Genomic DNA, 13,049 nt, shown 5'->3' on the forward strand with positions numbered 1-13,049 from the left:
ATCATCAAAACCCCATGGCATGTTAGTCAGATGATGAATTTTAAAAATGATACTACACTAACCTTTGATAGCCTAAATTTTATACAATCTAAAATGTTAGACTGCTTTATTTTTTTTGTTTCAGAAAGACTTGGAGAGCTAGTGTGTATCAAGTGAAATGGAAGCTAGGGAATGGTAGCCATGATATTCCTACTATTGTTAGGTTAAATCACAAGAAAAATCAGGAATATGAGCATAAGTGAGGACTTCTCACTCATGCTTTGGCAGAAATCAGTTATGAATTTTTATTGTAAAAGACGCAAATAAAGCTTATAGTGAATCCATGTTTGAGCCCTCAATTAGGATTTCAGCTTGTAAGGGAACATGATTGCTGGCTGACTCACCAGCTACATCTCCTGCATGTGTCATTGTCTGAGTTAGATTAATTTGTTCTACACATATTAGAATGCTATTAACTTGGAGCAGGAAGGAGACTGGATCTGTGGAATGCTATAAAACTGGCTTGAAACCACATATACAGTTTCAGACCCAATTATGTCAGACTTCTTTTTGTATGTAGTATGGAGATTGCTTCCTGTATTCTGGAAGTTCCAATTTCTTTCTCTTTTCATGAAGAGAAGAAATCATTGAAACAAATGATACATACAGTAGTGTTTGTGTGGGGCTTGCAGTTATTTTTACTTTGTCATGTGGTTAGAATAATTGAGACAGTATTTCAAGATACCTGTAATCTTGTGGGTTAATCAAGATATCAAGATATAATTGTTTGATACAAATGTTCCTCAGGGAAATGCAGGAAAAAGGTAGTAAGCAAATTCAACATGTACAGTGAAATACCTTTTTAAAAGAAATCTAAATAGACCTTTTTCAAAAAAACAGATTTTGTCTGGCAAATGCAAATACAAGGAGTGCTATCATAATTAGGCTTTCTGAAAGGTGATGCACATTACCTGAGTATTCTCAGGGAAAGAGGCTTATACATTTGTGTGTAATGTGGAATGTTGCAGTCTACCTTTAGCTGGCTTACTTAAAATATTTCATATGCAGCCTCATTGCAGTGTTCCTTTGAGTAATTTGGAAAACTAAATGCAGTATTGTATTCCTCTTGGCAATAAAGCCCTGTAATCATCAGCTAATTAAGGATACTAAACATAAAGTTGAGATACTGAATTTTATATATTTTAGTTGGCATATATATATATACCACATATCATGCTTCTGTGTTTAGTATCAATGTGAACATTTATTATCTTTGCAGTATTTTAGAGGATACAGCAGACAGGTCTGTGTCTTGCCTGATTGACTTATCAGGTGGCTGAGAGTTGCTGGTAGTTCTGTTTTCCCAGTGGAAACTATGTAAAAGTACAGAGTCTTTGGTAATTAAGTCTTGTGCCCCCCCATCGTTTTAAAGATCAAAATGTTCAAATTCAAAATTCACACCTTTCTTTAGGAGGGATCTGCATGACCTTAGGCAGGCACAAGCCAATGAATAGTTCCTGTGCTCTGGGTTCCTTGGCAAGCTGGGAGCAGTGTAGCTGTTAATAGGATTGGGAGCCTGAGTGAGTGCCTGCTTTGGAATTGGGAGATACCTGCTCAGTTCCCTGTAACCTCCTGCACAGGGTAAGGAAGATGTGCCCCTGCCTGCTTGTCTCCAGATCTAGCCATAGCTCCCTTCCTTCAAGGGAAGGAATTGGTGTCCCAAGAGTGGGCTGGAAGTGGCATTTGTGTTCAAAATCTAGGATAAATTGGCAGGTTCTTGAGTGATCCCCCTCCAGAGAAAACACACATTTTTACAATTGGTTGATTCTATTTTTGATCACACATCAATAATAATTAGTAATAGCTTGAGCATCCTGATGGTGTTCTTGGTTTGGCATACATCCCAGCCAATGTAGGTTACCTTTGTACTCTTTAGAGCTAACTTGGATTTCAGCATCCAAAGAATGCTGGGAATAAGAAGGAAACCAATTCTCTTTGCAGAGTTGAAAAAGTGGCTGAGGTGAATTGGGCAAAGAATGCTGCTCAGTGGGGACTGCCAGCCTGGCTGGTCAGCTGAGCAGGGATGGAGAGCTTGCCTAGGTCTGGGAGGTGCTGGGACTCAGGAGTGGTCTGGGTCGAGCTCTGTGTGTGTCAATGGTTTCAGATAGCTGGCTGGAAATAGTTCTCGGATACATTCTGATGCACCTCTCAGCTGCCCTGAGGAGCAGTGTTGTTAGGCACGTTGTTTTGACTGACTTAACTGCTGTCTTGCATGGTGTTCTTGGCTGTATATTTTTTATATTCTTCACACAATTGGCTTCTTAACACTTTTGAGTTAATTTTAATGCCCAGTGATGTGTTAGCAAATGAGTGCTAGCAAGATTCTTGATTTCTGTCCCTACACCACCCCTGCTTCAGTTGTCTTACTGTACAGTATAAGCCTCATCATTTATAGGCCAGATTGACCTTGAATTTTGTTTTATGCCTTAAGTCTTTCCAGTTGCCTTACTTTGTGAAAAGATAAAAATTGGGTGTATGGGTTTTTTTCCTGTTTGCACCACATAGGGTATTACTCAAAATCATTGCTTTTCTAATCCTTATACCTAAGATTCTTAGAGCTGTGACTCCTAAAGCCTGCTGTGTATGGCAGTCATTTTACTGTGTTAAGATTGGCCCTGGTTCTGCCAGCATTTATTTTTGGAATTACTTGTGATATTTTAAGCAGTTTAAAGCCTTTGAGAAAATAATCAGTCTTAAGTGAGATGTATGGGTTACCTTCATTATAATGTGATTTTATTCAAAGTGAAACAGCAGTAATTTATCCTTTCATAGCAATAGTGAATAAAGGATATAGACTGAGTGAAATATTAATGCATGTATTAAACTTTGAATTTTGAAACCTCTAGTAATTTTCATTCCTTTCTTTTATAAAAGATGGTGTCAAATGCTAGTGTTGGAAGCAATTTTTTTCCAAGATTATATTTAAAAGATGTGTTAGGATCTTTGTGTTTTGGGTTGTTGCAGATTTTTTTTTCCTTTTTTTCTTCTTTTTATATACCTGACTTTTGCTGTCCAACAGTGACAAGAACCAACCGGAACCTTTCTGATGCTTATGTTGGTATCTTATTATCCTTGCCTGTGGTTTGCATCCCTGCCTCTGAAGACTTGCAGCAAAATTTGAAACCATTTTCAGAATGAATGCTAATAAGCATATGGAAATTGGAAATTTCTCCTAGTCTTCTAGGAGAGCTCTTAGGTGTCATGTTGTTGATGGAGAGTAAGTGGGAAGGTTGATTACCACTTGTTTGGGTTTGGCCTGTGTTGTTCTGCTTGTTTTCTGAAGGCATTCAATGGGTCTTCTTTTTGATATGAAGTGAAAATAAAATACTGATGGATTTGATTGACAGGAAAGTTCTTTGTAGCATTGTATCCAAATAAAAGCTTCTGTTTCAGCAATCAGTTACTAAGTCTATATATTGTGCTAAGTCTATATATTGTGCTTCAGATAAATGCACAGTGTGATGAGATGGAGTGTTTTCTTTCAGTTGAAATTTTCTTTTAATTAGATTCTCTTGGAGGATCTTGGGAAGAGATTTTTCTTCCCTGTAGCTCAGTGTCTTTAGTATCTTAGTAATTATTTATAGGCCGTACTGCAGAATTCTTTGTGGCATTGAGTAATTCAGTGTTTTGAGGAAATCAGCAAAGTTCAAAATAAATAGTTACCAGCAATACCACTTCAGAAGTTCCTCTTCAGCCTTGGTTTTGCCAAGTTTTAACATTTGCTAGGCAGCTGGCTCTTCCTTTGAGGTGCACCTGGATTTCCTCTCAGTTGGGCTGGGGAGGGATTAAACTCTTGAGTTACTTTGTGTCAAAGCCTCGTATTTTCAGATGCTGAAGGGAAGCTCTAGTGAGGGATTCACTGGAAGATGCCTCCAACAGCTGCTCTTTTGTTCATTGCACTGGTCAAGAAGTAGCAGCAGATAATGGTCAGCGCCAGTTAACTTTTGCTTTCCCAGGCCCACTGCTTTCCTGACTCTAGCAGCACCTCTTGCTTTTCCCCCAAAACCCTGGGGTCTGTCCAGGCACAGTGGGACTGGGGATCAAGGACACTTGGTGTGGAAGTGACCTGAAGAGAAAGTGAGGAGAGAAAAGAGGCAGCAGTGTGATGCCTTACTGTGAGATTTTGAGCTGTTGTAGATTTATGGGCATAGATTCTTGGTAACTGTATCCTGCACACTGGCAATGCTAGAGGATTCTTGGTGTACATCAGAAATGTGGCAGCCCTGCTCCTTGTCCTGGCACTTTAGGGTTCAGTGAAGGTGAGCAGTGGGTGGCCTGGGGGGTTACACTGATATTCTGCTTCAGTGTCCATCAGTAAAGTAGTTGATTGTTTCTATATCTATATTTCTACAGTTTCTGTGCCATTATTTTAGTTTATCGAGATGTTTTAAAATAAGCTTTTATTTCTATTTATTTTTATAATGGAAAGTCGGAGCTGATCCTGGATCCTGTGGTATTTCTGTACTGCAGAGATGAGCTCTGTGAGTATACATCAGGAGTTTCTCGGGGTTTGTCTTTGTGGATTAGCAACATACTTGCATGTTCCTTCTATTATACTGTATTGCTGGTGATGCTTGTGTGACTTCTGACAGCCTTGGGCTCCTGGAGACATAAATAATCTCGGTGTTGCTTTGTGCCTATTGTACATTTTTTCCTTTGTTGGATGCAGCAGGTTTGCTGGAAAAAAGGAGTTTAAAAAGGACAACTTTTGCATGCTGTTCTTTGTGTCGATACAGGTGGCGACAGACAAGGTTGCAGGCAAGCTGAGCTCCACTCTCTCATGGGTGAAGAACACGGTGTCGCACACCGTCAGTCAAATGGCCAGCCAGGTGGCGAGTCCATCTGCCTCCCTCCACACCACATCCCCCTCCACCACCCTGTCCACACCCGCCCTCTCACCATCCTCGCCGACACAGCTCAGCCCCGACGACTTGGAATTACTGGCTAAACTTGAGGAGCAGAACAGGTGAATGGAAAACTTTTTGCTTTTCGAAGTACAGTAATGAGACTAAAATTGGTTTGTTGCAATTGTAGCATAGAGGCTGTTAAAGGGGAATTAGTTAAAAATTTCATGATACTGCACTTCAATTTGAAAGCCCGAAGGTTTAAGAATTTGTATTTTTGTGCTGTGTTTTTACAAGTTATGTTTTTGCAAAACTCTAGAAGGTGTTTTTCTCTACTGTTTTTACAGGAGTGTTTATAGCTGCCTCTAACAGTAAGAAATTATACTATGATTTTTAAAGCATCCAATTGCAAGTAAAGTATCCCAGGGATGAGACTTGTGTAAAACCTTCTTACCTTCTAAAATCATAACTATAATTTCTATGAATTTCTTGAAATCTTAAATCTTTCTCAATTCTTTTTTTCCCCCACTTTTATCCAGTTCTTGTTTCAGCTACATAACTTACTATGTAGAGAGATGGAACCATGTTCAGCCACCTTCTTGCTGTTACACTAGTGGTGCCTGATGCATAATAGCTTAAATTAATTAGAGGTTAATTCCTGATCAGTTTTTTTGTGTCCATCTTGCCTTTGTATGTATAGAAACAGTTTTCATGGTAGTCTTTCCATGTGCCTATTTATCTGCACAATTGAAGATGCAACTTTCAGGTGGATCAGTTGCTCTTGATGTGCACAGTGATGCAAATTCGCAAGATCACTCAGAAATGAAGTTGGACTGTAGAATTTCTTAATGCTGAATTTCCAGAAGCCATACTCATTTGCACTTTTGAGACAGGACTCCTAAGTCATCTGTCCTTTTGCAAAATCTGGTTATATTTGACAAGTATGTTTCAGTAATTTTTGAGAGGTTGGCTGTTAACAACTTGAGCTCCAAGTAGAGTTTTAGACTTGGCAGTTAGCTGCAGGGCTTTGTTACCTACTGGAGATGGCTATCCTTGAGCTGTAGTGGAGGTTTGATAATTTAGCTCAAACTAGCTTCTGTTCCAGCTTCTATGAGAGTGCTGGCCTTTGCACTGAAGCAGTTGAGGTACTCTCTTTTTGATTGGTTTGGGTTTTCTTTGGAGGCTTTTTGCTTTTGGTTTTTTTGGTTGGTTGGTGGGTTTGGGGAGAGGAGGTTTTTTGTGTGGTTTTCTTTGGTTGTGGTTTTTTTTGTGTGTGTTTTTTGTTTTTTTAATATTATTATTCTTAGTTGGGAGGGGTTGTTTGGTTTGGGGTTTTGTTTTAGTTGGTTTGTTTATTTGTTTGGTTTTTTCCCTGCTGAGTCACTTCTGAGGGTAGTAACTTTCAGTGGAGGAAGCGAGTAACTGGGGAGAGGAGAGGCAATGCCTGTGTGTCACCAGGCATATCTTCTCCCATGTCTGCATTCTGCAGCCTGATAGCACCACAATTTTAAGGGAATTTGATACATCTGTCCAAATTTTGACAATAGAAGGAAGCTTCTAGAACCACATCATACACTCTTCCTTGTCTTCAAAGATGAACTCCATTTAATTTTTGCTGTGCAAATGAAAAATTATCAAAAGAAGCAGAAAAATGGTTAAATAGCGCTTTTTTAAGAAAGCTAATCTGCATTTAATCTGAGGCTTTCTAGTCTGTTCATGACTAGAACAACTAACTTGTATTTGAAAAGCAAACTGTTCTTTGGACTGCTTATCTATGTTGGAGTGTAATGTCTTTACATGTAGAGCCTTCTCATTAAGGCCTGCAGTCAGACTGCCTGGCTTGTTGAAAGCAGAATGTGAGCTTGGGCTTTCTGTCTCAAGTCAGCTTTCTTCATTTAGTAAGTAAACTAGCCAATCTTGTCTGGTTTTATCTCCTTTTAGCCAGCCTTGTTGTTAGTCCCACACTAGTCTTGTGTGTGAATTCTGTTTGGAGCCTGCCCTATCCAGTGTGTCCTTGCTGGTGAGGTGCTGCCCTTTAGTACTGAAATTCGATGCTGTTTGCTGGCTGCACTGTAGTTTCAGAACAGTTTGCATCTGCAGTTTAGCACAGTGGCACTTTGTTGACAATTGTGCTCTGTTCACAGGGAGCCATTCTTCTTGCTGGAAGAATTGCTGCTGTGGATGTTTGTAAAGGTTTTGGGTTTTTTGTGAGCTTTTTTGTCAGAAGGAGAATATGAATTAGGTAACAGTTAGAAAAGGGAAGAACTCAAATTGTTTCAAGCTATGTCTTGTAGCATTCTGTAATGTAATTATACTGAAAGTCCCCACAGAATAAAGAGGAAGCTCAGTCCAGAGTCCTGGTGGAACAGTTTGGCATTAGTAAATCATTTATAAAGTTTTAAATGAAAGAAAAGAGTGACTAAACGTCACAGAACTTGCGACTTACTGTGAACAGAACTTCCTGTTTTCAAATCTAAGGACAATGAGTTTATCCAGGTAAGGTCTAATTACAGAAACTTAGTATAACTTTTACAGAAACCTGTGAAAACTGGAAGTGTCTCATTAGACCTTTGTTTTTATAATCTTAATGTTTATTCTATGCTTTTTCCTCTGTGAATACTTTGAATTTGGTTTTGAGTCATTGTCTTGGATTGAGATAATTTCAAACTAATTTTTCATTATGGATCAGTATAGACCAGGTTTCTAAACATTTGAAGGGGATTTTTAAAGTATTTTCTTTAAAAATAGATTTTATGCATTCCATTAATAAATGGAAAATTATTTGATTTTTTAAAATAAAATCTCAAATGAAAATTTGTCTTGAAAAGGTTTTCCTTTTTTTTTTTTACCATTTAACTCTTTTCCAAACAAAATACTGCTGCAGAAACTGTGCTATATATCTTAATGAGTTAAATTACTTTTTCCCTTGCTTTCATAAACACCAGTAGGTGAAAGCTGAGAACATGGAAAGCTAGTATAAATAATTTCACTGTAGCAGAGAGCTTAAATATTGTAGGTATTTCTGTATTATTAAATATTAGGTATTTCTGAGATTTCTGTACTATCTTAGATACAATATCCTTACAATTTGTTAAATATCTAAAACAATTTTTTAAATATCTAAAACATAACCTGACCTTGCTGAAATGCTGGAGGATTAACTTTTGTACTAATTTTTGAAAAATTATTAAGCCACATGGCTCTGATTTTGGAATTCTTAGAAGTTAAAGCACAAATGAAACACAAATGAAACTCATGGTATAGTGACACACTTCCAAGTTCTTCTGAGTTCTTGCTCTTAACTAACACATGGTCCAAAAAATTTCCCCTGCTTGTGGGGCTCGATATTACTGGAGGATAAACAAAGCGTTGCCTTCTTGCCAAGCCCATGGCCACAGCAAGCAGCTCACAGGGAGGTCTCCTCAGGAACTTGTTTGGCACTTGACACACCTTTGTTTGTACTTTGCTGCTGGGCAGCCCCACAGGGTCTCACGTTTGAGCTCCTCACTTCAATGGCACATTTATTAACTCCACTAGTCGCTTGTGTTGCCTCGTCCTTGGGCTGCAGGTCTGGGATTTCTCCCGTGCCTTTATAAAACACTGTGTTGATTTGTGAACAGTTGTCAGCAAGGATCAGTTGTTTTAAAATTGCTTCAGAGGTTTTAATTGTTCTGTTTTTATTTATACTGTCAATTTTCAACAAGTGTAATCAGGTAGACTTATAGGAGGGTAATTTTTTGTCTTTTAAATGACTATTTTTAAGTTCTGTGACATTTGATGTTATTATTGAGGATATTTAACTTCCTTAGGTTTTCTTTGTCAGTCTGATGCATGACAGCTGTGGGTGACATTTTTATCTGTTTCTTAAAATGCTGCAGTGTGAACTGTTCTATCTGCAGATTTACTTGAGATCTCAAGAGAAAGGGGTAACATTGAATGGTTCTTTTCACATTTAGTCCAAATGAATGCTGGTGAAACTGTTTCACTGAACCTCTGGGTGCATTCTTTGTCAAGAAAACAATTAATAGTGCCATCCTTTGATTAGAAGAACTTGAATTTGGAAACAATTAATAGTGCCATCCTTTGATTAGAAGAACTTGAATTTGGTTTTTGTGTGCTTTCTTTGCAGACTCTTGGAAACAGATAGCAAATCGTTACGATCAGTAAATGGGTCAAGAAGAAATAGTGGATCTTCCCTTGTATCTAGTTCATCAGCTTCTAGCAATCTCAGCCATCTTGAAGAAGACTCGTGGATCCTGTGGGGGCGGATTGTGAATGAATGGGAAGATGTACGGAAAAAGAAAGAAAAGCAAGTTAAGGTAGTTGGAAACTGGTTTGTGGATTTATTTTTAATGTGATATAAGTGATACTGTTTTATATTTGTGATGGGCTTATTCTTTTAAAATTAATATGCAATACAAACTTCCAGTTGAGTCTTTCCATCCCTAAGCCTTGGTGCTTCCTTTGTAACCTTCCTATGTGCTGTCACCCAGCAAATGTCTCCTGCTGAAAACCAGATGCATGTACTGTATCTTGAATACTAAAGCTTTCAGTTTACCTCTGATGAGAGATTTCCATGAATGCAGGGATGATTAGCTTCATGTTTCCAAAAATGGAATTACTGAAGATCAGCAGAAGGGCATCTCATAGCTCGATGCTCTGATTCCGTATGTGTATGCTATGCTGCCAGATACTGAGCAGCTCTCTTTAAAGCATTTTTAATAGGGGAGCTGATAAATCTTCTCCAAGGCTACAACGAGTTTAGATTTTGTGCTTGCCAAGTATGTTGACCCCAGAGATGACCTTAGGCAGAAGAACACACAGTTTCTAAATTCTGGATGGATTGGATGAACTTTGTCCAGTGTGTCCAGTCTGGGTTAGTTGTGGTCATGTACAGAAGTGGGGTTCAATTACACTTTAAATTCAAACCAAAAAGCATTTAGTGCATTTGAACATATCCATGTTTCAGTGGCAGCAAGCAGAACAGCGTGGGATTTTTTTGTTAGCAGGCAAGTCTGTTCTGCTTTGGTTCTTTATTGGCTGTAGTCTGCAGTTTTATGTGCAGAATACAAATGTGTCAGGGTCTTTTGAACAGTTTGAAATGTGTGTCTATGAATAGGTTGTGGGAAGGCAGAACAATGGGCTAAAGTAAAGTATCTTTTGTATGGAGCAGTTGTGAAGAGAACATGATTTGAGAGAGGAAACAAGGGAAGAAAATGAACTAAAGATTTCCTGCTTGCATAGGGAAAGCAGTTTCTGGAGAGGTGTTCCAAAAGGCCATGAAAAGAAGGCCACAGGAATCTGGCAAGAGAAAGTAAAAGTGAGGTGGTAATAAGATCTGGTCAGTTAGAATTTGTTTGAACATTTTCAAGTGTCACAAGTGTCACTTGTTTTTACAGCTGCCCAAGTACAATTTGAGGAGTATTTGACTAACTTTCAGGGAATATGTAATTACATTACTGACTAATATAGTGAAAACTAGCCATGGTTTCATTTGCTGTTAAATAATGCTCAGTATTTTTTTGTTGGAAGTCAACCTTAACTGTGAGTCTGTATTTATGATGGAATATCAGAACATCCACATCTATTCCCTGATTGTGCCAATAAGTAAATAGGTAGCAGCATAGGTATCTTTTTGTCCTGGCTGTAAAACCTGGTCTTTGGTTATTAGAAATCTGGTAAGTTTTTATGTTTTAGGCATAAGTGTCTATACCTTCCTCCAAAGATGATGTGTTCCATCCTTTACATCTCTCAGTTCACTTCAGAACTTGTTTCTTGTTTATGGAGCACTTCTGAAGGATGACTCGAGTCCTGCTGTTCAGTTCACATGGCATGGCCAGTAGATGTGTTTCCTGCTGTTCCTTTCAGGAAAGTTGGAAGGGTTAACCCTATTATTCTGTCAAGGAGGTACATTAACGAGGCATTAGCCAGAAGTTTCTTGCTTTATTAGTGCTTTTGAGGCTTTAGATGGCTGATGTACAGTACAGTTGTGTTGTTGGCAAAGGATAGGTAGATACAGTTGTGTAAAGCTGATGTGTTAGGGTTCTTGTCTTGGATTGGCATTCTTTTAGGAAAAACACCTTGGTGTTATGTTGTAGACAGGAGAAATAGTTGGAGTGGCATTACTATGGTGGTTCTGAAGAAGGATGGATTGAGAGCTTAGGGATATTCACAAATGGAGATCAGTGATGCAAAACTCCTGCAGCAGAGTTTGAGCTTAAGAAAAACAAAACTTGAAAGGAAGAGTCTCTTTGAAAGTTATCAGTGTTGCATGAATTAATTGTAATGTTGGAGAAGTAGGAGAAAAATGTGAAACAAACAGGAAGAAGAGGAAGCTTTGCAGAATTGGAGGTTACTCTAGCTTCAGAATAAATAATGAAAGAAATTAGCCTTTAGGAGACTGAATACTTGATAAGAATTCTTAAAGTAAAAAAAGTTATTAAGGTAAAAAAAGGAAATAGTCTTGAAGAGACAATTTTCTAGGTCAGACTGATTCTAGTTGCAGAGCATACCACCAAGAGTCTGTTAAATTCCTGAGCAATGCTTCTTTTTCAGTTTTCAGATCAAGCAGCAAGACTTCTTGTCCTTGTGATTTCTTAAAGGACAAGTAATAGGTTCTTAGCTGTACTCATCTGGGCATGTTTGAATTGTATAATACCTAGCAGAATTTTTCTTCAAAAGCTAAAGTAAATTTAGTTAATTCAGTAGGTGTAAACTTAATGTTTTCTTGGTGCAGTGTCTGAAACTGCATTTAAATGCTTTCTTAAAAGATAACTTGGAAATCCTGGCACACTAGAGAAATTGGACATAAGTTGTCAAGTTTGCTAAATGATAGCTGTACTGTGCAAATTTTTTGTTGCAGTTGACTGTGCTATGGTTAGTTCTACTTTTTGTCATTTGCCTATCTTGGACGTAATGTTTAGTCATGATTTCTTAGGTCTCAATGACTGCAAATATTATTAAAGGTGTTATCTTCAGTAATCTTTCATGAAATATAGACATCATTGTATTAAGTTCTGTTTAATGGAAGTTCTTGTATAAAATTATTTGAATATTCTGTTTTCCACATAGTTTGCCATGGATAAGGAACTATTTTCAGTAGCTAATTTAGCCACTAAAAATGATTCAGAGACTGCTTACTTTTGTGAACTTAATAATCCTACTAAATTTGACGTTATAAACTGTATAAGGAGTTTTTGCCATGATGTAAAGTTTTTTTTGAAATTGTGAGGAGTTTGATTTCAAGCTGTTTTTTCTCTAGGTTTATTTTTTGTAATATTTTCAGGAAATATTAATTGTCTTTTTGTGCCTTAGGAGCTGGTTCGAAAAGGGATACCTCATCACTTCAGAGCAATTGTTTGGCAACTTTTATGCAGTGCTCAAAGCATGCCAATTAAGGATCAGTATTCAGAGCTTTTAAAAATGACATCTCCTTGTGAAAAATTAATAAGAAGGGACATTGCTAGAACATACCCTGAGCATGATTTTTTCAAAGAAAAAGATAGCCTTGGACAGGAGGTCTTGTTCAACGTAATGAAGGTGAGTTGGTGTTTCAGCCCTTGAGAATGTATTAGCAAGAGCATGCACCAGCTTGGATTGCCTTGTATATAGAGAACTTGCACCAGTTTCATGTGTTATGAGTTTTTTTTAAACCATAGACATTGGGATAGTTCAACAAATCCCATTTTAGTTTCGATGGCATTCCTGTAAGTTTTTTTATATCTCACAAGGTAAAACCAAGGTGGCATTAAAACAAAGCCACATGCTGACTGCTGATTGTGCAATGGAATGAAGTGTGCCATAAATTAAAGTGAACAGCGTTGCCCGAGACAAGAACATTGGCAATCAGAGCTAGTATTCAGTGTGCAGGTATTTCTGAAGTGTACATGGCAGGCACAAGCTAATGTGCAGTTGTTCCAGTGCCCAAACATAAAATGGAAATGCCAATGTAGCATTGTTTGCATCACTTACTCTTCACTAGAGGTTAAACTTTGAAGGTCAGACTTTTCCATAGAACATGGTTTCAATGGAGAAGTTGGCAGATTTCCAAACCATAGTAGTTTCCATAACTCTAAAACAAAGATGCCACCTGAATGGAGATCACCACATTTCATCCACCTGTAAATAAAACAGCAGCACATATTTTTTCTGAAGACAACTTGTTTC

At 37.9% G+C, this 13,049-nt stretch overlaps 1 protein-coding gene across 1 annotated transcript in view; it reads left to right on the forward strand.

The window, feature by feature from the left end:
* The window catches only part of EVI5 (ecotropic viral integration site 5), a 93,867-nt gene that overhangs the window by 27,496 nt on the left and 53,322 nt on the right, over positions 1-13,049 (forward strand). Inside the window, 3 exon segments of the mRNA XM_064719826.1 lie at positions 4,776-5,005; positions 9,013-9,202; positions 12,198-12,422. Coding sequence (XP_064575896.1) covers positions 4,776-5,005; positions 9,013-9,202; positions 12,198-12,422 — 645 coding nt within the window.

The sequence above is a fragment of the Zonotrichia leucophrys genome, chromosome 8, assembly GCF_028769735.1.
Source record: "Zonotrichia leucophrys gambelii isolate GWCS_2022_RI chromosome 8, RI_Zleu_2.0, whole genome shotgun sequence".
Taxonomy (NCBI): Eukaryota; Metazoa; Chordata; class Aves; order Passeriformes; family Passerellidae; genus Zonotrichia; species Zonotrichia leucophrys.